A 25732-nucleotide genomic window follows, 5' to 3' on the forward strand; every position below is an offset into this window, starting at 1 on the left:
TTAAATCAGATTATGTTCCTCCCCTGCTTCACCGGGTCCCGTTGAAAAGACACAGACCGATCCGCTCCTTGCTTCAGGCGCTGCCTCCTACTCACACGCTCACAGACCCAGACAACACTTGCCGTGATAGGTACAAAAAAGTTCCAGTAAAACACAGGCGAGCAAGGCGAGGTGAATTATCCGCAGCAAAACTGTGGGCTCGGACCTGCTGCCATCTTGGAGAATCACCACATCCAAAGCTGGAGGTGCGAGGGGAGGCAATGAGCCAAAAGAGCATATGACTCACTGCCAGATGGCCTGACAAATAAAATGCATTACAATGACGGTCAGAAATTTACATGTTAATTTAGCGCTTTTAACTCATTTCTCCCAAAATGTATATAAAAAAGTTCTATTTTAAATAGTGCCATGATCCCAAAAACATATTTATGTGTTTTTTTATGGGGTTTTTTATTTTATGCTAGAGCGTACTGAAGGCTTTGATGCAGCCTCTGACCTGAAGAGATCGTTTAAAGCAATGGTAGTTATCACAAAAAACGGCTAGCAGGTGGCAGCAGAGTATAAGAGATCAATCAGGGCCATGTTGCAAAAAGCTCTTTCTCCCACTGTTTTAAACAGATTCGTGAATAATGAAGAAACTAAGCTATATTTGTATGCTTATTGCTGGAAAACGGAACAATGACTCCAATCTTTCTTTTGGTGGGTTCTATATTTGTATAGCAATCAGTCAGTCTTGGGGAGTATCGCCGTTACTAATCAGATTAAAAAAAATTTTAAACTGTATTCCATTACAGTTACAGGAGGAGGAAATGGCGACCAGTTTTCACTGGAACTTACTCGGAGCGAAAGTTTGAGGTGAGAGTCCAGCGACATGCTATGCGCTGTAGCTTCTTGCTAGCCAGCCTGCTAGCCTACAACCATAATGTGAGTTACACCTTCCAAACAAATCTTCCTCCCACCAGTTCACTATTTAAACATCATACACAACATATACACGGTTAAACTTGTGACTGGGATAAAAGTTCATTTTGCAGTTGATGTCACGCATCATCTTCATTCTATCTACGCTTTTTAATTACACAAGGATGTTTTGTTATTTGTAGGCTGCCCGGGTCCCTATCACCCGCAAATAGCGGGGGTACATTGTATAGAATATATATTGTAGTGATATTTATTTTTATTTTGTCTTCATGAGCATACTCAATATTGGAGTAATCCAAAAGTAATCCAGTTACATTACTTTAATAATATGGTACTTGGAGTACGTTACTAACTAATTTTTTTTTTTAGCAGGTAATTTGTAACTGTAATGGATTACATTTTAAAAGTAACCCTCCCAACCCTGCATACTAACTATGTTGAACATAAAAAGAAAGTGGTCTGACGAATATGTGCAATATGAATTCACATGTATGGTGTTCCAAAGGGTTCAATTCTGGTGCTCTAAATATAGAGTTGAGCGATGGGCATCAGTGTCCGAACTGCATGATTTGCAATGCCAAGTTGAGCAATTCTAGTCCAGCACAACTAGCTATAGCAAAACTAAAGGAACACTTCGTTAAGCTGCATGGAGATGAGAAAATAACACAACTGAATTCAAGGTAAAGAGAGACAGATTTGAATAAAACAACAACAAAAAGGCTGCACACTTTTTATGTTTTTTGTATTTTGTTCACCAGTAAACCCTATATCTATGTCTTGAATTGGGAAAAATAAAATAAAGTCACATTTTATTGCTTAAATCCAATGTGTCTGTTCAAATGAAGGAACAAGGAAATCAGAAAGTACAGGATTTCAAAAAAAATGGTTCAGAAACTTGTCACTTCTTTCTATTGGACATTTAATGTCGTTGTGTTTTACCTCAACCTGCGTACGACAGTCTTATTATTCAGTTCTTTGGTCACTATGGAGAGAAGCAGTTGAAAACAACAGTATAAATATATACTCATCAAAGTTGGCTTAATTATGGAACATCAATTCTTAAATAACAAGGACATGATTAAAAAAAAAAATCCGCAAACATTGTCAATTGTCATAAAGTGCAATAAATCTGATATTTCATAAATATAAGGAAATACTTTTAAATTCCCGTAAACAGTACATTTCAAGAAAACAGTAAAATACAAAAAAAAATTGGCCTTTAAAATTCTATTTTGTTGGTTAATTTATGGGGAAAAATAGATATTAGAAAAATTGATTCATGGATCTATAAATCATTATCATGCTTGAAATGATACATGGATTTGATGTCGATATACAGTGTTCCCTTGTTTTCCGCTGGGGTTAGGTTCCATAAAATACCCGCAATAAATGAAATCTGCGGAGTAGTTACTTTGTTTTACATGTATTATAAATGTTTTAAGGCTCTAAAAACCCTCACCGCACAATTTATACACTTTTCTCATCGACCCTATTACATTTTCTCACATTTCTCTCTTGTTTATAAATTCTCAATGTTCAAACCTTCATATATTTTATAAAATAGGTACATTACTGTAAAAAAATAAAATCCATGCAAAATTGCACACTTTTTTTTTTTTTTTTATTGCATGAGTGCCAAAGTTAACTCATGATTAATCGCATATTAATCACAGATTTTATATTTGTTAAATATATTTCCCTGTGACCGAATGATACCAGGCCGGTAATTGGGGGCCACTGCTCTTGTTAGGACATATTACTTTTCTGCAAATTGTTGTTGCATCTCTTTGAGATGATATGATATTCTATAACTGATAAAAAAAAGAAAAAAGCTCCCTTCTCCTTGCTATTATATCTTTATAAATAGACACTAGCAGTAGAGGCCTTTGTTTAGCAATAAGGACTCTTATGCTAAGAGAGGCATCTTTACTAGGGCGCCCATGCAATTACGTGACTATAAAGTTGAGTGGTTGAAGGGAACTTGTAGGGGAAAATATACATACTGTAGAGTAGGAGCTTGTTAATGTAAAGCAGCAAGAATCTGATCCTCCCATGTAAATTCAGGCCAAGAGTATCTGCATGCAATGACCTTGTGCCACAATATATGGTAATATATGTAAATTAAGATCTGTGATTGCATAAATGAGAGCTTAAAATGTGTGTTTAGTGATGTACAATATGTGGTAAGTGAATGCGTTGTGTCGTCTTCGTTGGATGTGAGTGTTGTCATACATGACGCGTCGCGGCATCAATCCAAATTAAATTCTCCTTCGTGTGATTCTTTTTCCATAAACACATCATGCATGTCCAATTTATGAAGTTGCATACTCGTGTGATTGGTCCCGAGGACAACGCCGGTGAGACAGCTGAGGCCCGTCATGATATCGACAGCAAAACTTAAAGCACTATATTATAACAGTGTTATCAATGAATGGCATACTGTACATATCAATAAAGAAGGGAAGTGCTCTCCTTTTAATTCAGTGCAGTTGTGCTAAAACTATCCCAATTGCAGTTTCCATACCGATCTCCGGAGGGGCTGCCATTATTATAATTTTTTTTTATTTTCAGTTGCTTAGCACTTTGAGTCATTTTCTGACAGACCACAAGCATACTCATATAAATTAGAGGACAAATATGTGCAATTATGTAATGTTTTTCTATGTATCCAGCTGGCTAGTGAAGATTTAGAGAAGGAAGACGAATGGTTGTCAACAGATGTCCAATATTGTAGATGCTCAGGGCGAAAAAATGGCAAGAAACAGATGTGATATATATATATATAAATTTTGAGTTAATTAAAAAAAAATTGCGCACAATTAATTACCGCCCCTTACTTGGAAAGCCTGTACTGGGGTAATTCAAGTCACAATGCAGCAGACATGTCCACGTAATAATTGCAGTAACAAATTAAATAATGCTGCATATATTTGTGGACACTAAGGTAGAGTTGTATTTTACAATTTTAAAAATGTGCAGAATATTACAAGTTACTTCATGCTAAAGATTAGATAGCTAAGAAAAATGCCCTGAGCTGTCACCAATGTCTTACAATGTCTTACAAATGCAATTATGCATTATCTAGTGGCAGAAAAATGACCTCAACACAAATGAATACACACACTTGTTGTTTACAGTGGAATACATGTGTTTAATTTTAACTCAATTTTATGAATGATTATGAAATTATTGTGTAAATGACATAGTTAAAAAAAAAATCCCACTTCCAAGAGAATGAAACCTTAGGGGAAAATTATTTTATTTTACATTTTACATTACATTTAGAACAGATTTCATATTTGGGCCTAATCGTGAGTTAACTAAGTTTTTGACAAAAATACATAATTTGTACAAAAAATGTCAATTTTGAGATTTCACCAAAAATGACCTCCTAAGTTCTCTATTTTCATTTCGCAGAAGCTCAAAAGTTAAATTGTAGTCGAAGTTTATGAAACTAAACGATTAGTAGATGATGCATGCGTGTTTCGGACCGACTTTAGCTCGGGAACCTGCTCCAAAATAAAATTCTCGCCTCTAACCGACATAGCAACCAATAGATAGTGGAAATACACCATAATGTGACCCTTCAGCACGAAATCGAAAACAAGATGCACATAACACTGACGGGAGGTAACGCTCCCGTACCGCGTCGCAGATAAAACCAGCTTGATTGTATATATGCGCACAGATGATGTTGAGCAGTTCCGTTCATGTGATGTTATCAGAAGAGTCGCCATCTTTGCCTCCCTTTTTGAGCAGCTGCAGGTCTCGCTGAAGGTCATTTATCATATTAACATTTTTGTGATCCTGTGAGAACGGACTGGGGGAGCAAGGGCAGAGACATATTTTATGTGTCTTGACTTCGCGTAAAAGCTGTTTTGTCTAAGGACGGAAAGCTTTGCAAGGTTATCGCCCGCATTTAAAGGCTTCAACCTTTATGGTAACTATAGAACAACAGGGCTTTTATTATCCATTTAACTTCAATGAATGAAATGTAACAGTGATATTATACAACAAAATGGTGTCAGGCCCTCCTACAGTTTTAAGCCTTTACTCACTGCAAATAGCAAACAACTTTAAGGGGAAAGCCTTGTAATAATGCTGTTTTACATGAGAGATCATAAATAGTTGATGTTGCTGTGATGCACTATTCCATTTCCTTGCACAACAACCGTACACAGAAATGTGTTGGGCTAAAATGTCGACCCAATTCACAAGTTGATGAGCTGCGGAGAATGAAGTGTTTCTTGTTTTCGTTTTTGCGCTGGAAAACAGTATGCGCCGTTTATGGCCAATACAAAGACAACATGTGAAAAGGGAACAGCGGGACGTCGGTCTGAAAAGCCCTCGACTCTACCTGTACAGCTGTTTGATTCTATGCTGCGGCGTACTCCCGCCATGGTTATTGTAATTAGCTTTCGGCAATCAACACAAGATTATCTGCTTAATGACTGGGAAAAACAAATTGTATCCGTCCTCCTAGTGGAGGAGCTTTAGAGTGATCAAACACACAGCATCATTAAGAATCCTGCTTTACAAATTAGCACTGAAGATAATTAAGTTGAGGTGCAGGTTAGGACTACTGGGACAGGAGCTTTTTGAACAACATATTCAATTATGAATGCTCTATAGGCAAAGTTTTATTTATTTAGTTTCCCGCATATATTTTGCAGTTCAACTTGTTTTCCATACAAACTCTATCAAGGACTAAAAGAAGCACGTCATGAAGGTTACATCTTGACTAACTTAACTCATTCACTGCCATTGACGCCTAATTTTTAATAATCTTTTGGGTTTTTTTTTTAATCGTGAGTGAAGTCACGCGGTTAGTTACAATTAATTTTAATCACCTGACGCCCCGAATTTTTTATAATCTTTTCTTCTTCTTCTTTAAAAAAATGAAAATATATTTTTTGAAGATTATTAAAAATTAGTAGCATCAGTCGATTAGAATTTGTAATCGTAATTAATCGCATGATTTCACTAGTTAATCGCGATTAATCACAAATTTAATATCTGTTCTAAATGTACAATCAAAAAAATTCTCGGCTTTCATACTCTTGTTAACAAAAGTGGGAAAAATGTTAAACTAATAGAAATAGTTCAAATGAATTTTTGACGTTTATAGCGGCCATTTGCAGTGAATGAATTAAAAAGTAAAAGAAAAGATAAAAAATTTGGAGCATCAGGCGATTAAAATTGTAATCGTAATTAATCGCATGACTTTCATAGTTAACTCACAATTCATCACAAATTTTAAATCTGTTCTAAATGTACAATAAAAAAATGATAGGTTTTCATACTCTTGTTAATAAAAGTAGGAAAAAATGTTAAACTAATAGAAATAGTTCAAATGAATTTTTGAAGTCTATAGTCATCAATGGCAGTGAATGAGTTAATATTTTTGCATATTGACTAACTCAATATTCTTTAATATGTTCTATGCAGCCCCACTAGTCTAAATATTGATATTGTGTTGGTAAAATATGAGTTAAGCAGCAAAATCCAGCCATTTTTATCCAGCTCAGGGGGCGGCCATTTTGCCACTTGCTGTCGACTGAAGATGACATCACAGTTGCTCGAGGTCTCACGTAACAACCAATCACAACCCAACCAATCACAGCCCAGCTTCAGAAAACAGGTGAGCTGTGATTGGTCGTTGCCTGAGCCCTGAGCAACATTGATGTAATCTTTAGTCGACAGCAAGTGGCAAAATGCCCCCCCCCCCCCCCGAGATGGATAAAAACGGCTGGATTTTGCTTCATAACTCATATTTCACAAATGTAATATTAATCAGAATGTCATGTGAGGTCACATATAACATATTGGCAAATAATGTTTAAGGTTATCTTCCACTTTAAAGAAACTGGGTGGAAAGTGTCAAGCACGATATGTAAAAAACATGTATTATCTCGAAGGCTCCTTTTTATTCATATTAGCAACATGTATGTTCCCCCATGTCATCTGCATGCCAATAGCGCCATAAAGCCGCCTTCTATGCCGCACCTGCTTGACAGCTGGGTGTTAAATGCACCTTGTTATCATGATTTAAAGCAAAGGTGGAGGATGGTGTGCACCCAACAGGACCTTGGGATAGATGGGACAGTGAGGGAGAGAGTGCACGCACGCACACGCGCACACGCGCACGCTCACAGGGTACACAGAAAGTGTATATCAGACAGAGAACAGCCTCATTTGCATTCTGCACAGACTGAAAGCAGCAGCATCAAGCATCACCACCGCCGCCGCCGCCGCCGCCGCCGCTGTGCCCTGAGGGAGCTGCTGCTGTTGCTGCTGCTGCTCCTCTCGCCCTCTAAGAGGAGACGCCCAGGCTGCTCTGCTGATGAGCAAGCACGACGGGAATGAATGCAAACATAAAGACGATGCAAGTGCAACAGGGAAATGTGGTTCGATCAGTCCTTCTTAACCCTTGTTGGAGGTTCTGAACACCTCCAGTTTCCTGTGCACGTTCACCAAACCCTTCTTTATTCAAAAATAAAATGTGTTTATTTTCAAATACAATACATGGTGAATAAAATGAACAGGGAGAACAAAGCTAAAGTGTCATGTGACTCCACTTTTAATTTATATTAAATCTGAATCTGAAGGGGAAAAAATTGATGACAAATTTTTGGTCTTTGGATTAACACTTTCCCCCCACAAATACACTAAAACACACATTTTAAACGTGAATACAACTGAACTACAAATCCAATGAATCCCCTCGGGAATTGCACTAATGATAAAGCAGATTTGAGTTCAATCTTGTAAATGATGACTAATGAGCTCAAACAGACAAATGAGCCAGTTAATTAAATGTGATTTCTAAACTAGGTGATAAATTAAAATGGAAAAATAATAATCATGCTAAGTTAATGTTAATCGTTTTTTTGTTTTTTGTTTTTGCATTTAACCTTTATTTAGCCGGTAAATATAAGTCATTGATATAAGTGAGTAAGTAAGAGGGGGCCCATTACAGAACCCTGTGGCACCCTCTTGTGGACAGTAACAGACAAATAAACCAGTTAATTAAATGTGCTTTCTAAACTAGCTGATAAATTAACATAAACAAATAATAATCATGCTAAATTATTGTTTGTTTGTCTTTATTTAGCCGAGAATGTTATGAAGTACTGTGGTAGGTATTTTTATTTGATTTAGTTTTACCTTGACTGGCATGACTGATTAAGGCTACTTTTTCCATTTCATTAAACCTTTAACCAAACGTTTGCTGTCTGGCAATTTTTTTTATTTCAAACGTACTGTGTATTCCGCCTTCCAAATTGCAGCCCTCGCTTAATAGCTCAACACACAAGGTCAAACAGCAAAAACCCGAGCGTTAAGGTGAACACACCGCATAGCAGCCCTGAACAGGAAGGTATTCGCTTCGGTCCTGGCACTGCTACACACACGAGCGCGGTGTCAGATGCCAAGCACAGTTGTGGATGCTCCCATTTCCGCAGACTCCCGCTGGGCCGCACAATAATCGTGTGCGGCTGTAATTAAACACGGACCACCAGTATACACACATACACACACGCGTGCTAATTGCAAGCAGGGGGCATTCTAATCATTATAGGCTAAATTAAAGCAATCAATTGAAAGGGGAGAGCAGCAGAGAGGAATCCATTCATGGTTCCCACAGCCATGCACACTGACATGTGTCAGCCATTTAATCGCACAAAAGCTTTCCCATTTAGGACACAAGCAGCCTTTTAATCACCTTGACTGTTCACTAGTAGCATGCGCGTAAAAAAAACAACACAAATACATGTCAGCTAGTCTGCAGCTTGGCTGACACATGAATACATAGCTGTGCAAATCTGCAAGGCATTTCCTCTCATTTCTGCTTTCTCAGACTGAGCTGAATGTTCTTAAAAATGGGGCAGGTAATTTCCTGTTGTTGTTTTTTTTATGCCAAAACCTGCCTCTGCATCCACACAGCCAGTGCAAGTGGATCCAATTCCAACATTCCTGGCGTTTTTACAAGTACATCATGTTCCCTGTCACCAGGGAGCCCTCGCTTGCTTTCTCCCACTCCCGCCCAGCCGGGCCAACTGTTGCGCCATCTCGGGGGCAGATTTAGTGGAAGTGCTGGCTCCTGAAGAATGCAAGCCCTGCTGCTGTCGCTGCCGCCCTCTGCTCGGGATTTATTAGGAATGGCCCGGCCTTGCTGGCTTGTGGCGGGAGGGAACAGAAGCAGCTCCATTGAGACATGACATGCCGCCAATAGGAAACATTGTGATGCCCTTTTAAAGGGAAGCTTTCGTGTTCAGGCTGAGGCCTTGTTAACAGCTTTCCCGGAAAGCAGGTGGTTTTATTGAGGAAAGAAGGATTAACCTTGCCAGAAAGCTGAACTCTCGCGCTATTTGTTCACAAATACTACGATAATCCATATTGTACTGCTTCCGCTGATGAGAACTGTGGCTTTATGCTCTCTTTTTTAATGTTCTTATTTAACAATTCCCACTGGCTTCTTTGTTTTTTTTCTGTATTAATAACGTGTCTGTTTACAATTATGTATATATATAATTCCCGCTGTTATGTTCGCAACCGTCTTTTTTTCCCCTTTTTTTTTTTTTAGGTCGGACCAATCAGGCGTTGTTTAGGGCGGGACATGCAGCTGTGACGAAACCAGGAAGTGCCGACGCCGGGGCAAACAAACAAACAAACAAACAAACAAACAAACAAACAAACAAATAAACCTAAACAACTCACACATTCTTTGACTGTGTGATCACTAAACAATTTTAGTCTGATTTAGTGGCTTTTTTCTTTATAGCTTCCAAAACCTCTTTAAAATCTCAGTCTAAAAGATGTAGTTTATAGTAACTCTAGTAACTCAGAGGACAACAATTTTGAATTAATGTTGTTATTCTTTATGCTGTTTATTTTATTTTATTAGTATTTACAAACACAAATTTTCCCAAGTCTTATCCCAGATTTGTGTCTTTCCTTTTGGAATTGAAATCCATTTTCAAAGCTATAAAATTGATCAACAATAAGAAAAGCAGTACATTGTCAAATCGCTCAGTTTTTTTTCTTCTATGATGCTTCAATTGTATAATATCCGAAGATGGTTTACCTGTTTTTATGTGAAATGTCTAATTTATTTATTTATTTACTTATTTATTCATTTTACTTATATTTAAAATGAACAGAGATTTTGTCAGGTTACTATGGAAGAAATGTTCTCAAATGTAACTTTGTGTCGAATTGTCTCAATGAAAGCAAAAAAAGAAAGAAGAAGAAACAAACAAAAAAATAAACAAACAAACCTAACATAGACGCATGGACGCGGCAATTAATTCTGTTCTGGCAAAAATACTCACCGTTTCCTTGTTGAATGTTGAACAGCGAGAGGCGCTTTTTAGTTGTGCATTTTTATCTGGTAAAGATGTTTGTGCTTTTTTTTCCTGACATGAGACCAAAGACAATATTTTCATCCGTTGCTGTGATTGGTCAAAACAAACGTGCACAAGATGCTGCATCATCTAATCAGCTTGAAGTATTTGTACAGAATGTCCCGCCTCTGTGGAGCAGTCCCAGATTGATAATGTGGAGAACTCCCTTGAATTAATCACAATGATCAATCTGGCTATTGCCAGGTTAGAGGAGAGTTGCAGAGAACAGAACATTAAAGGGCTCTAAATCACTAACCCAAAATATTGAATTCACTCCCTAAAGGCACTCATTTGACATTGTGACAGTGAAATCAACTGGTAGCATATCCATTCAGAGGAACGAGATATGAGCAGTGATGCGATAGTGAGGAGAAAGGAGAGGCCATGACAATTACAATAACATTGACAACAAGTGAGCAGAGGCGTTTTTCTCTCTTCTCACTTCTACTGAGATGAAAGTGAAAAAGGCGGACAAGTGAACTTGCAGGAATGCATTTGGGCTGGCAACAAACCGGTTTACTTGGCTTCAGGGCTTGAAGAGGAAGAGGAGAAAGTTACAGTCAGGCAAAGGTTCTTTGTGAAATGACTCTCTTCGCATTTACCACCTGTGGGGGTCTTACACACTTTTCAATTATTATGGTTGCCAATTTTGTTGGCACTAATTCATTTATTTTGTTCAGGTCCTTTGTGAGCGCTAACTAGCAATACATTATAATGGGGGGCAAACAGTTCAGCTTGCATCCAACATAAATAATGACATACTGGTAATAGGTCTACCTTAGTGTTTTAGTTTAGTCGGAGATTGAAGATAGAGAAGTCATTTGGCGACTTGGTTTCCTGATCTTATCATAAAGCGCCCCCTGCTGGATAATGAAAATACTGTCCAACGAACAGTTTTAAAATGATGTTTTATTATTGTCATATTTCAACGCTTCCATGCTTGTAACATGGACCCTGATAATAATATAGCAAGAAAAAAACAGATTGTGGCCTCTGCTTAAAATTAAGCAACCATCACACTCTCAATAATACTCCACAATTTGACTTATCACTTCTTTACATGCATAGTAATTTTATATGAACAGCAATCACAGACCTCTCAAGTATGTTGGACTCTCCCCCCCCCCCCCCCAATGCTTATCATCCTCATTATTTACTTGCCACGAGACATAACATTGATTTAAAGTGCTTTTTTTTTTATTAAATCATGAAAACATGTCCTCCATCTATGAGCAAATATGTATTAATTGTAGTGCTGAAACTGGTTCGACCTGGATTTAAACAGTAAATAAAATCTGATGGAATTTATTTTAAATGTAAGACATGAAATGAATCCAAATGCAAGAATTTGGGGGGTGGGGGCGCCTAAATGCAGAATACATTGATTAGTTATTTAAAGGAAACAACATTAATGAGTAGGATTTATTTATTTATTTATTCATTTATTTATTTAATTAATGTTTTGTATTTTTGATGCAGCCTTTCTACTACTCCACACTCCAGTCCAGTAGGTGGCAGTAATGCATAAAAAACCTTCATTTAAAATTGACAAGAAGAGCTTAAACTAAACTAATCAAATAGGACAGAAAAAAAAATACCATTCAACCAAGTACAATGTCCATATTAAAAAAAAAGTCTGTTTTTAAAAATCACCTAAAAAAGGGAATACAATTCAAGCAGGAATGTGAAGTTAATTATATTACATTATATCGAAATGTACAATACAAATGTTTCCTTTACACGGTGTAAACAAATTGTAGTCAGACGTCATTTCAGCATATTTTGAAATAAAAATAATCCTCACAAATCAAATGACAACAAACCAATGCTTTTCAATGAGTTTCCTTTCACCCATTTGACCGCCATTTTGACTTGTGACGTCAGCACGGAAGGTAATAAGTCATTGATAATATGGTCGTTTCCAGTACTGACTTTGATGCAGTCGGTACAAGCGCGACTCATTGACTGTCTGGGTCTTCACGGTTGTCTGTCTGTACAGCACAGTGCAGTATGTGTCCTTTCATCACCCAGCATGGAAAGTGCCTTTCGGTCGCAGTCAGCAAGAATAAGAGCGCCTACTCCCTGTGACCCCGAACAGGACAAACAGTCGAGAATGGATGCGTATTATTAACCTCTGATGGATGGATATATTTCCTCAACTTGCTATTCCAGCCGTCATAAACTGCGGTACTTTAATCTTGATCAGAAACGCAATTCATATTGAAAAGAATGATGGTGTCGAGATGCTCTCTGTGATCACGAGTGGCAAAATGACATGTCTGCAAGCTTGTTTCCACACTGACACACACCAAGCAGTGAAAATGTTTGAGGGCGGCATCAGATCATCATAAGCATTTGCAGGCTGCGTGAATAAAGAGCAAAAGCGGGAGATGGCGGGAAATATACTGAGTCTGTCAGAGTGGATGTCAGGTCACCGACGTGTGGTGTGCTCCATTCATCTTGGCAGATAGTAATTTATATGTCAAGTTAACCTTCCTGCGCTGAATTGGCTCTGATGTCTTTGCTGGGGCTGTAATACGCCACCGACTATGCTGCAGTGAAATTATACAATTAGAGGGCAGGATAGTAGATGGCTTTTCATGCCATTATGTCAGTCACATTTTACAGCTCAAGCCATGATCTGTAGAGAGCTTCCACAGCGTCAGAGGGATCACATTGTTCAGAGGTATCAGTCAGGACAAGAGTACATATCATTTCCAAGGCATTAAATATGGATTGTCATAATTAACTCGAGAAAACGTGGCCCAAAAGTGACATTACCAAGAACTGGATGTGACCTCCAAAATTGATGAAAAGATGAGAAGAAAACTGGTCATACTAATGGTGGAAAAAGTTTTGCAATGATTTCTGTTGGTCTCATTTCAAAAATTACAAAAACTTGGAATTTGATCGGGGGTCTCTCTCTCTCATTTTCAAAATCTTCATCATCTTTTTACACTGAGCAAAGCAAAGGCTAAATGATCTTACGTACACGGTGATTTATTGTGTTTGTTTTAATGCGTTTGCATTCAAATTCAAATTCACCCTAAATTTTCTACGGCATAATTCAAGTTTCTGTTAGACTTTTGACAATAGCAATAAATATTTTTTGAATAATAATTTGATAAAACACAATTTTAATGTTGGAATAGCACAACAACATAATATATATATTTTTTTTATTGTTCTTGGATGTCATTTCATTTGTTTTTTCAAGTGTTCTTTGCGCGTCACTGAATGAGCTACGATTAGAGAGCGTGATTAATCAAAATTTTCAACAAAGAACCGGGTGAACCTGTTCAGTTTCTCGCTGAGCTGTTCCAATTAAATGAGAAACACCTGTTTAAATTTATTTTTTAAATTGTTACTTATTTGTAATCATTATTCCCCCGTCTTTTCATCTACAGAACATTTGTTAAAACGAAATCCAAATGAACAATCGACTGCCACGCTTGAAATGACAGTACACGCACATCCACAAATGGAATGCTAGGTGGCGGTAATGCGACACTTGACACACAAAAAAACACCACACAGAGGAAGCTTGATGTGACGTCACATCTGGGTTTATGGCTGAGCTGGAAAGTCAACATATTAAGAATTTTTCTTTTTGCTTTTGTTTCGTTTGGCGTTTTGGACGTTTGGCGTTAAATGGCGACTGAAGGGTTACCATGAAACTTCGATTGCAGAATGACAGGTAAGTGGAAGCACTCATAGCTACTCAAGTGGCCCGACACAAAACATCTGCGAGCTAATGCTAACTACAGACCTCTGTCGTAACTCTGTAATCTAACGCAATATATATTTTTTCCAACTGAATAAAGTTAATGAAGGGATAGTAATTTATTATGCGTCTTGTTAGCCTCTGTTTAAAGATGAGTTATGGTGCCTGAAATACAAATAAGAGCTCAGTTTCAATTAGCGCGATTATGTGTGACTAATCTCTTGTGTTACAACATGGCTGCTTTAAAACGTCCAATGTTCTGTTGCAATGCATTTTATAATAATTTTACCAACAAATAGTAACCAGGTGCATTAATAGCATGACTGTGACATAGTTAAAAAATCATAATAATAATAAATTATAGAACACAACATTTGAAATTATTTCCCACTTTAAAAGAGAAGATAAAAGGCAATGTGTGTCCAAGAGAGAACCATGCTGTTTAACAGGAAGTTGTTTGCTCAACTTCTAATAAATTGAGCTAGTTGACACCATCCAGTCAAAGTTAAGAATGTTTTTCTTTTTTGCCCAGCAGAGCTGTGAAAGTGAGTGAGCCTCCTACTGTCATGCAGCCTGATTCCAGCCAGGAGGACACTCATGCAAGAAATGGTCTGTCCCTTACTATGCAAGCAGAACATCCCACCAGGACGGCGCTCCCTGGTGCTACGGGCGCCGCCCACCCCGACAACATTGACGTCCGCGTACCCATGAGCGGCGGCGCGGCGGGCGACTCCGGCGGAGCCGCCTCTGCCAGGAGGTCCAGAGTCAACCCTCACGGTCACTCCCATTCCCACGGGCACGCTCGCGGGCAGAGACACTCTGCTTCCGATGCCGAACCGACAGACGCCGGAGACCCGGACTCCGGAGAGCCCAGTACCTCGTTTTCGGAGCTACGCTGCCTGTTTCGCTGGCTCCAAAAGAGTCTTCCTTTTCTTGTCATATTGAGCGCTAAACTGGTCATCCAGCATGCGCTAGGTGAGTGGAAACGGACTGGCAGTTTTAAGTTGCAGGTCCTAGTCCAATTTAATCCAATTAGGGTTGCAAAGGGGTGTACAAGTTTGTGTACATTTCCATGGGCATTAAAGCGGCAGATTTTGGGAAATACAGTATTCTAAATTGGAAAGTTTAGGAATCAAAGGTTAGTGAATGGAAATGTATTATATTGAGGCACCGACCGATAAGGATTTTTTTTAGGTTGATGCTGATTTCATTATTTGGCGGATTTGACAGAATTCCAATCAATTGGCTAATTAATTTTAAAATATTTTAGAATGAATAGAATTTTTTTTTTTGGGTCCCTCATTGCTTACATAAAAAAACAAAACATGAATTACATGCAACATTTACTAACTGTATTTTACAATACTTTATTTTTTACTATTTCTTTATTGTCACGTACAAAAACAAGCAACAACAAAAACTAGCATTACCTGATCAATTTAGCTTTAGATTTAGGTTTTACATGCAGCATATAAGCAACATTATGAGTTGGGATGGGCGAATACCGATATCAGGTATCGGTATCAGGTCAATAGCTAGCCTTATTTCAAGGTATCGTGCTCGTGACGCTCGCTTGTGGCCGTTTTACGATCAGAAACATAAGGAACATATGTCTGAGCTGCCCATTAGGCATGTATTTATTTTAGTGATGCACCGAATATTAGGCCACCGAAAATTATAATAATAACTAGAAAAATTCCCGCGGAAATTTTGAATGGGCCTGCTAACTCTTGCAACTCTTTTCAATGAGCAGTTTAAAATTTCAACCATTGAAATCGCTCAAGAAATGTAAAAGTTAACCATAATCAACAGTATGTTACTGCCCCTTTAAGAAACATGCACATTCACGCAGACACATTTGATTTTAACCAACATTTCAATGAGCTGAAAAGTTTAAAATTTAAACCATTGAAATCGCTCAAGAAATGTAAAAGTTAACCATAATCAAGATCAAATAAAGTATCTTACTGTCCCTTTAAGAAATATGCACATTCACGCACACACATTTTATTTTAACCAACATTTCAATGAGCTGAACAGTTTAAAATTTAAACCATTGAAATCGCTCAAGAAATGTAAAAGTTAACCATAATCAACAATATGTTACTGCCCCTTTAAGAAACATGCACATTCACGCACACACATTTGATTTTAAGTAACATTTCAATGAGCTGAACAGTTTAAAATTCAAACCATTGAAATCGCTCAAGAAATGTGGAATCTACCATAATTAACAGTATCTCACTGCCCCTTTACAAAACATGCACATTCACGCACACACATTTGATTTTAAGTTGTGAGGAGACGTCACGCACCAACACTCCATTGATTTGTATAGGATTACGCTCACCTCAAACAAAAGCCTCTCGCGACTTAACGGTTGAAGATGCAGATTCCAGAAATGGCTCGTTAGAACGGCAAGGGTTTGGGGAACGCGAGCATGTTCTCAGTTTTTTAATCGGATGAAAAATGACCAAATGAGAGCAGGTTGAAAACTTATGATTGATCGAAAATGAAGAGGGAAAAAACGGCGAAATTAACATGGAGGAGATAGGCGCCAAAGTCCGACTTCTCCTCGCTTAAAGTGAAAATAAAGGTACTAAATGACACCTTAGCCAAATAAAACTTAGTTCTTCAGAAAGCAGAGGCTTGTGGCTACAAAATGTGCGAATTTGATGTCTAGTGAGCAAAGATTGTGGCCATGGTGACGAGTTGAAGTGAAACTTTTGGAAATAAGATTTTTTGGTTCCCGTCACTGAAGCCTTAATTGCATATCAGAGTGGCGATTACACTCACTGTCTTTGAACCCGCACAGGGGGAAGAGCTTTCATTCCTTAATATTTTTTTTGACACTGAGCTAAAGATGGGAAAAATTCCAACAAAATGAGCTAAAATTCATATCAATCGGTTAACGTATGCACGCGCAGCGTCTCTTTGAAAAAGGTGCTTGATGTGTGATTTTGTCTTTCCTTTTCCCATTCATTCCTATGGGACTTTTATTTGGGAGTTTTTTGGGAATAGCGTCGCCATGGTAACTGGGAATTCTTATAAAAATAATAGCGCACCGAGTCAGATCGAGCCGCATCGTTTGATACCTCATTTGTCCCGGTGCGATCTACGGTACGGGCCGCATTTTAGCAGAAAAAACGCGGAAGATTAAAAAATAAGAAAAAAAACTAGAAAAATTCCCGCGGAAATTTTGAATGGGCCTGCTAACTCTTGCAACTCTTTTCAATGAGCTGAACAGTTTAAAATTTCAACCGTTGAAATCGCTCAAGAAATGTGGAAGTTAACCATAATCTACTAAAAGTATTACTGCCCCTTTAAGAAACATGCACATTCACGCAGACACATTTGATTATAACCAACATTTCAATGAGCTGAAAAGTTTAAAATTTAAACCATTGAAATCGCTCAAGAAATGTAAAAGTTAACCATAATCAAGATCAAATAAAGTATCTTACTGTCCCTTTAAGAAATATGCACATTCACGCACACACATTTGATTTTAACCAACATTTCAATGAGCTGAACAGTTTAAACTTTCAACCATTGAAATCGCTCAAGAAATGTGCAAGTTAACCATAATGTACAGTATGTTACTGCCCCTTTAAGAAACATGCACATTCACGCACACACATTTGATTTTAAGTAACATTTCAATGAGCTGAACAGTTTAAAATTCAAACCATTGAAATCGGTCAAGAAATGTGGAATCTACCATAATTAACAGTATCTCACTGCCCCTTTACAAAACATGCACATTCACGCACACACATTTGATTTTAAGTTGTGAGGAGACGTCACGCACCAACACTCCATTGATTTGTATAGGATTACGCTCACCTCAAACAAAAGCCTCTCGCGACTTAACAGTTGAAGATGCAGATTCCAGAAATGGCTTGTTAGAACGGCAAGGGTTTGGGGAACGCGAGCATGTTCTCAGTTTTTTAATCGGATGAAAAATGACCAAATGAGAGCAGGTTGAAAACTTATGATTGATCGAAAATGAAGAGGGAAAAACGGCGAAAATTACATTGAAAAGAGATCAAAAATGTGCGACTTCTCCTCGCTTAAAGTGAAAATAAAGGTACTAAATGACACCTTAGCCAAATAAAACTTAGTTCTTCAGAAAGCAGAGGCTTGTGGCTACAAAATGTGCGAATTTGATGTCTAGTGAGCAAAGATTGTGGCCATGGTGACGAGTTGAAGTGAAACTTGAAATCAATTTTTTTCTCTGTCTTCACTCTGTTTCTTAATTGGTCCGCTCTAGCTCATGCAATACACACACATGGGATAAAGGATATTTCACTCACTGTCTTTGAACCCGCACAGGGGGGAGAGCTTTCATTCCTTAAATTTTTTTTTGACACTGAGCTAAAGATGACAAAAATTCCAACAAAATGAGCTAATTTTTACATCGGTCGGTTAACGTATGCGCGCGCAGCGTGTCTTGGAAAAAGGTGCTTGATTGGAGTTGATGTCTTCCGGTTTCCCATTCATTCCTATGGGATTTTTTTGGGGAGTTTTTTGGGAATAGCGTCGCCATGGTAACTGGGAATTCTTATAAAAATAATAGCGCAGCGAGTCAGAGCGAGCCGCATCGTTTGATACCTCATTTGTCCCGGTGCGATCTACGGTTCGGGCCGCATTTTTGCGGAAAAGTCGTGGAATAATAAAAAATAACTAGAAAAATTCCCGCGGAAATTTTGAATGGGCCTGCTAACTCTTTTCAATGAGCTGAACAGTTTAAACTTTCAACCATTGAAATCGGTCAAGAAATGTGGAAGTTAACCATAATCTACTAAAAGTATTACTGCCCCTTTAAGAAACATGCACATTCACGCACACACATTTGATTTTAAGTAACATTTCAATGAGCTGAACAGTTTAAAATTTAAACCATTGAAATTGGTCAAGAAATGTGGAATCTACCATAATCAACAGTATGTTACTGCCCCTTTAAGAAACATGCACATTCACGCACACACATTTGATTTTAAGTAACATTTCAATGAGCTGAACAGTTTAAACTTTCAACCATTGAAATGGGTCAAGAAATGTGGAAGTTAACCATAATCAACACTATGTTACTGCCCCTTTAAGAAACATGCACATTCACGCACACACATTTGATTTTAAGTAACATTTCAATGAGCTGAACAGTTTAAACTTTCAACCATTGAAATGGGTCAAGAAATGTGGAAGTTAACCATAATCAACACTATGTTACTGCCCCTTTACAAAACATGCACATTCACGCACACACATTTGATTTTAAGTTGTGAGGAGACGTCACGCACCAACACTCCATTGATTTGTATAGGATTACGCTCACCTCAAACAAAAGCCTCTCGCGACTTAACGGTTGAAGATGCAGATTCCAGAAATGGCTCGTTAGAACGGCAAGGGTTTGGGGAACGCGAGCATGTTCTCAGTTTTTTAATCGGAAGAAAAATGACCAAATGAGAGCAGGTTGAAAACTTATGATTGATCGAAAATGAAGAGGCAAAAACGGCGAAAATTACATTGAAAAGAGATCAAAAATGTGCGACTTCTCCTCGCTTAAAGTGAAAATAAAGGTACTAAATGACACCTTAGCCAAATAAAACTTAGTTCTTCAGAAAGCAGAGGCTTGTGGCTACAAAATGTGCGAATTTGATGTCTAGTGAGCAAAGATTGTGGCCATGGTGACGAGTTGAAGTGAAACTTTTGGAAATATATTTTTTGGTTCCCAGCACTCAGACCTTAATTAGTCACGCTCTAACTGATGCAAGAAAGGCGACTTTCACCCCTTTGCTCACTGTCTTTGAACCCGCACAGGGGGGAGAGCTTTCATTCCTTAAATTTTTTTTTGACACTGAGCTAAAGATGACAAAAATTCCAACAAAATGAGCTAATTTTCATATCGGTCGGTTAACGTATGCGCGCGCAGCGTGTCTTTGAAAAAGGTGCTTGATTGGAGTTGATCTCTTTCGGATTCCCATTCATTCCTATGGGACTTTATTTGGGAGTTTTTTGGGAATAGCGTCGCCATGGTAACTGGGAATTCTTAGAAAAATAATGCCGCACCGAGTCAGATCGAGCCGCATCGTTTGATACCTCATTTGTCCCGGTGCGATCTACGGTTCGGGCCGCATTTTTGCGGAAAAGTCGGTGGAATAAAATATAAAAAAAATATAAAAATAAACCCTTTTCTAGGGTGGATAGTAATATGTGCCTGCTTGCTCCGCAAGCAGCAGCTTCGCTGCTGCTTGCTCCGCTTAGCAGGCCCATAATAAACCCTTTTTTCTAGGATAGTAATATGTGCCTGCTTGCTCCGCAAGCAGCAGCTTCGCTGCTGCTTGCTCCGCTTAGCAGGCCCATAATAAACCCTTTTTCTAGGATAGTAATATGTGCCTGCTTGCTCCGCAAGCAGCAGCTTCGCTGCTGCTTGCTCCGCTTAGCAGGCCCATAATTAATCAAATTGGAGCCGAAAAAATATTGCCGAAATAGGATGTTGTGATAACGCAAGCAAAAAAACTGCTGCAAGCAAGCGTGTATGTATGAATTAAACGTCGGGATGAGCGTCGATGTTAATTCATGAGCTGTAGCCGAAAGCTAGCGTCTTGAGGCTAACCCGGTCGATGCTATCTCAAATCAGTGGCGAGGAATAATGGCAACGGCACAAAGTGTTAGCGGAAAGCAGTATTGTGATCTCCGTATGGTGTGTTCCCCAGCGAGAGAAGCGGAGGCGGAAGGCAACACAAGGCAAGTGTGTGCGTGTAGCAGCTACGCGCTAGTCTACAGCGATCCAACTCCTTATTCTGCAACTGAAGTGTCGTAGCAAATAGTTTGCTGCTGAAATGCAAATAAAGCCCCCGTTGAATAGGCAACACGGCGCCCGGTTCCTTAACATGATAAATTAATTTATGTCACATGACCGACAAGTGAGCTGTGTTATCAGCAGCGACCCAAATCAATTGAGGTTGACGAGTGACGACACTCGAAAAAGTTCACAAAAGTAAAGCTTCATCTCCAGATTATTACGTCCAACAATGTGCAGAAAAGCACTGTGTCCGTGTGCTAACGACAACTGTGATGTGTGTGGTGAAAAAAGGGCCATTCATGTCATGCAATTTTAAGGAAAAATGCTATATTGTGCTCTATATTTACTTTCTTTAAAATTATCTGTCGATGTTTTTTTGGGGGGGGGGGGATTTATGTATCAAAACAAAAGTAATATGTGGTATCGGTGACTTGTCAAGAATTGAGTACTCATACTGGTATCTGTCTGAAAAAAAGTGCCAATGCGTTTACACTGCACTCGCATCGGCAGATATCTAATACGTATCTGGTTTGTATCCACGTTTGGATTTGAATCTGAATCCATCCGATCCCATGCGTTTTTGTGCCACTTGAGCCATTCTGTGTAAATGCTGCTATACCATACACCAGCTGTTCGTATCCAAGCGGGTTATGTAACGGCTTCTCCTTCTTTTACAAGGACTCGCAGTCGGTGTTGGCCTCTTCACAACTTTCCTCTATGTGAATAAAAGCATCCAAACGCAAGTGTTTCTTCAGGTGAGAGTTGGATCATTACAGTGAGAATTGTTTTTGTTTACAACCACGCCTGAACAAAGATACATCATTAAGAATAATTTTGGAAGCAACAAAGTCAAACTAAGTTGATGATCTTCCATGTATTGTGTCCCATCAGGATCGCCATGCAAAGCTGCATTGTGCGTGGCTGCTGCTGCTGCTGGTCTCCTTCACCCTCCTGCTTTACTACACTTTTCTCCCTCAGACACTTTACAACTGGTAATGTCACCTTGGGCTGCATGAGTAATGAACGCTGATGTTAAAGCATGATCAGCGACTGTTACACACGTGTTGCTGTACATCTTTTAATCATGTCCTATGTGGCATTGTCCACCCCCAGCCTGGTGTTCCTCAGTCCAACTATTGAGCCACTGGGATTCTGGGAGGTCCTGTGGGCAGTTGGCATCACTAACTTCATCATTAAATTCCTCTTTATGGGGACCAAGTGCCTTCTCCTGCTGCTGCCTGCTTCGCTGCTCAACTACAGAGCACAGGTGAGAGGAATTGACTGCTTTGAAATGGAAGAAAGAGTTAGGATGCTGCAACTGCAACTCTAGATCTATAGAGCACTTAGAAAAATAAAACACAGCTGTTTTCTTAAGATGGAAACCAGAGGCAACAGATAGAATGAAAACAGCAGAGGCCAGAGAATTGAACCCTGTGGAACACCATATGTTACGTTATACTGTATGTGAATTCATATTGCACTTATTTGTCCGATCACTTTCTTTTTGTGCTCGACATTGTATTAACTCATTCACTCCCAGCCATTGTCACTGAAGCAACCCCCTTCGCTACCAGTTGTTTTACTGGATTTTGTCTGATTTTGCAAGGTCCACAGAATATTCTGTTCTATTGCTATGAAAACATGGAATCTACCGAAGGAAATATTAGAGTCTCTTCTTTAATAAGGAAAAAAGTATTTTTGTATCTGTTTCTGTTTTGAAGCAATTAGAATATAGCTAAGTTTCATCATTATTCACAAATCTATTTAGACTTGTGAGTAATTGAGTTTTTTTTACAAGATGGTCCTGGATGATATCTTCGCTTCTGTATGGTCTAGCATAAAAGAAAATAAAATCACATTAAAAACGTATAAATACATCTTTGGGACACTTAAAATGTTTAAAATGGGAGCAAATTAGATAATAAAGAAATCACACAACATAGCATCTAGGGGTGCACCGATCGATCGGCCGGCCGATTTAACGGCCCCGATTTCTCTAGTTTTGAGGGACCGGTGATCAGCAGATCCCTTGAATATAAACTGATTTTTTCCACCAATCTCGGCTCCCTCCTCAGAGGTCTGAAAAAGTCGACCACTGTCCTTTTCTGCTGAAATGACTAATAAGCTTTTCATTTTTATTTCAGACAACTACTTAATTTGCATTTAAAACAAACCGTTTGACGGATGTTGTTCAATGTTTTCCAATAAAATAAGATCGGAACTCTGAAGGTGTATGCTGCTTGTTATGAAAAAAATTGAGATCGGCAAAAATCGGGATTGGCAGGTCAGACTTTTCAAAAGATCGGTGATCGGCCAGAAAATTGTGATCGGTGCACCCCTAATAGCATCTGAGCGCACTAAATTCCCTTGCAACACAGATAGGCCAAATAATGTAGCGTGACGAACGGACTTGTTTGTGCGCAGGGCCGCTGGCTGCTGCTGAGCGAGGAGCTGGCTCAGGTCTACCAGGCCTTGGCGCCCGTGCCGCTCTGGTTCCGCTACCTGGTCACCTACCAGGAAGCCGACGGCGCCCCGGCGCTCACTCTGGGCATTTTGCTGGCTCTGCTCTACCTCATACTGAAGGTACGAGGCTTCTCAACTCAAATGACTACTGGATATCTATCTACTTCTCAAAACGGATTCTTCTATATTTCTCTTTCAGCTATTGGGATTATACGGGCAGTGGACGTCTCTCCTGAAAACTGTGAGGATCCTTCTTAAGAGCGAGGTCAGTTGAACGAGTCAGCGTGCATCCCCAAAGGCTGCTTGTACTGAGTGTTTTTGTTACCTCTTAGCATACAGGGACAGCAGCCACGAGGAGTCAGTGCATGGAGGCCGGAGACGTTTGTCCCATCTGTCAGGGAGATTACAGGGAGCCTCAAGCTCTCATCTGTCAGGTAAAATATTCAACATTTATTAAAATAATATATTTTAATTACCTTCGTAACGTGATATATATTTTTTTACGACACATATATAAAAAAATTAGCCAAAATTTGGCTCACTATTGATATTTAAGTCATTTCTGAATAATTTGTTTTACTTGCGACCACTCAAAATGTTCAGTGGCATCAGACCTATCCATACATACATATTATATACCGGTAGTTTTTATTTGTTTGTTTTTGATGCCCTATATGGACAATAAAAGCAATATTGTTCTAAGAGCTCAACTAATTATCATCTGTGTGTGTGTATGTGTCGAAGCATATAAATCAGCTCAACCAAAAATGATCATTTGCTCTCTAGCGCCATCTGGTGTATTATGGCTTTTATGACACTAAAGTAAAAAATAAATAAATCTACGTTTAGTTCAGTGGTAGGGAACCCTGGTCCTCGAGAGCCGCTGTCCTACCTGTTTTCCATGTCTCCCTCCATCAACACACCTGATTGATAAACAAGATCGTTATCAGGCTTCTACAGAACTAGCTGATCAGTTGAGTCATCTGTGTTTGAGGAGAGAGACATGGAAAACAGGCAGGACCGTGGCTCTCGAGGACCAGGGTTCCCTATCCCTGGTTTAGTTGATGCCCCAGTGAAGGGATAAATTGGGTAATCGCAGGAAATGCACTATAACACATCAGGTGTGCAGTGCATCAAATAAACATGAAGATTTATGATTTATAATGGGAGTCAATGGGCCAAAACATTTTTACTCACATGTACGATAAAAATGTGTTTCCCACATATAATAATGACAATAATAACTTTGAAATTTTGGACGGTGCCATTTTGAACTTCAACATGTTTTGGACAATTGGGTGCAATTTTAGCTCACTCAGTGATTTTTTTTTTCTCAAATGCTTTATATTTGATATTAATAATCAAAAGCAAAAAGCCAAAAATTGGACACTTTCCTTACAGTAGATTGGATAGTTACAGCCCTACACGGAATGTGTGTCTGACTGTGCACTGTGTGTCTCTGACGGCGTAGCACATCTTCTGCGACGAGTGCATCGCTCTGTGGTTCAACCGGGAGAAGAGCTGCCCCCTGTGCCGCACAGTGATCACAGAAAAGGTGTACAAGTGGAGGGATGGAGCCACATCGCCGCACCTGCAGATTTACTGATCACACACATTTGAATGTGACATTGTTTGATTGTCAGACAACACTGGTTAATTCATTTTCTGAGGCCACTCTTTGTCATTAAATTCAAGTGATAGTTTTCCTATGTTCATATCCTCGCGTATATTCCAGGTTTTCTTTTCTCTTTGTCTTTATATGTTTCCTCGCAGGCCTGCATGATGCTCTTCCAAATTCTTCTTCTACTGTAAATACAAGAAAATATTTTTCAACAATTTCCTGGATTTCAGGTTTCTACAATGTGTAAGGTCTTTATCCAGCTCTGCATTTGATCTGTTCATGTCAGTTGGAAGTAAGCAGATGCGCATGTAACTCTAGAGTAATTGCTAGAGATGCGTCTTTCGTCTTACAGGGTTAAAGTTGATTTGGGACTGCTGGCAAATTGCACACTGCAATGGCTTTGGAAGAGATTATACGAAGTCTCACAGCAGCCTGTATCAGGCCATGATAATGGACAGACAGTCAACATGCAAGCTGGTGCTATCGGTCGCTATTTTTCTAGGTCGTATACAAAAATGGATGCAGCTCAGCTGACAAGATTTTACACAAATTATTGGAATATTTTTACAGAGGCGATGTAGCTTATTTGTAAAAACACCAAAGAACTGGGAAAATATATATTTTATGTAAGGAAATAAATCCACTGTTGTCCATTTCACTCCATGAGTTATCCGAATAAAATTTTGCATTTGAGCATGTTGTGTGTGTTTCATGAACTCCTGCATGTTAAAATTCCAGCAGTAACTGGGTGTGTCTTCGTAACCTTCAAATGTCCATCCATCCATCTTCTT

The 25732-nt window shown here is 38.9% G+C and overlaps 1 protein-coding gene across 2 annotated transcripts; it reads left to right on the forward strand.

Moving 5' to 3' along the window:
• The first annotated feature begins 13863 nt into the window (after nt 1-13863).
• On the forward strand, nt 13864-25634 carry rnft1 (ring finger protein, transmembrane 1). Of its 2 annotated transcripts, none has more exons than XM_086057934.1 (9): nt 13864-14022; nt 14582-15024; nt 21536-21612; nt 21749-21849; nt 21971-22124; nt 23282-23440; nt 23520-23585; nt 23653-23754; nt 24792-25634. In XM_086057934.1, exons 1-9 carry the CDS (start codon nt 13997-13999, stop codon nt 24924-24926), a joined length of 1263 nt encoding a protein of 420 aa, XP_085914060.1. In that variant the 5' UTR covers nt 13864-13996; the 3' UTR covers nt 24927-25634. The 2 variants fall into 2 exon arrangements, with proteins under 2 accessions (XP_085914060.1, XP_085914062.1); XM_086057936.1 differs by having other exon boundaries at nt 14585-15024.
• The last annotated feature ends 98 nt before the right edge of the window (nt 25635-25732 follow it).

The sequence above is a fragment of the Leptonotus elevatus genome, chromosome 16 (genome assembly GCF_054856555.1).
Source record: "Leptonotus elevatus isolate MCC_2025b chromosome 16, RoL_Lele_1.0, whole genome shotgun sequence".
Lineage (NCBI taxonomy): Eukaryota > Metazoa > Chordata > Actinopteri > Syngnathiformes > Syngnathidae > Leptonotus > Leptonotus elevatus.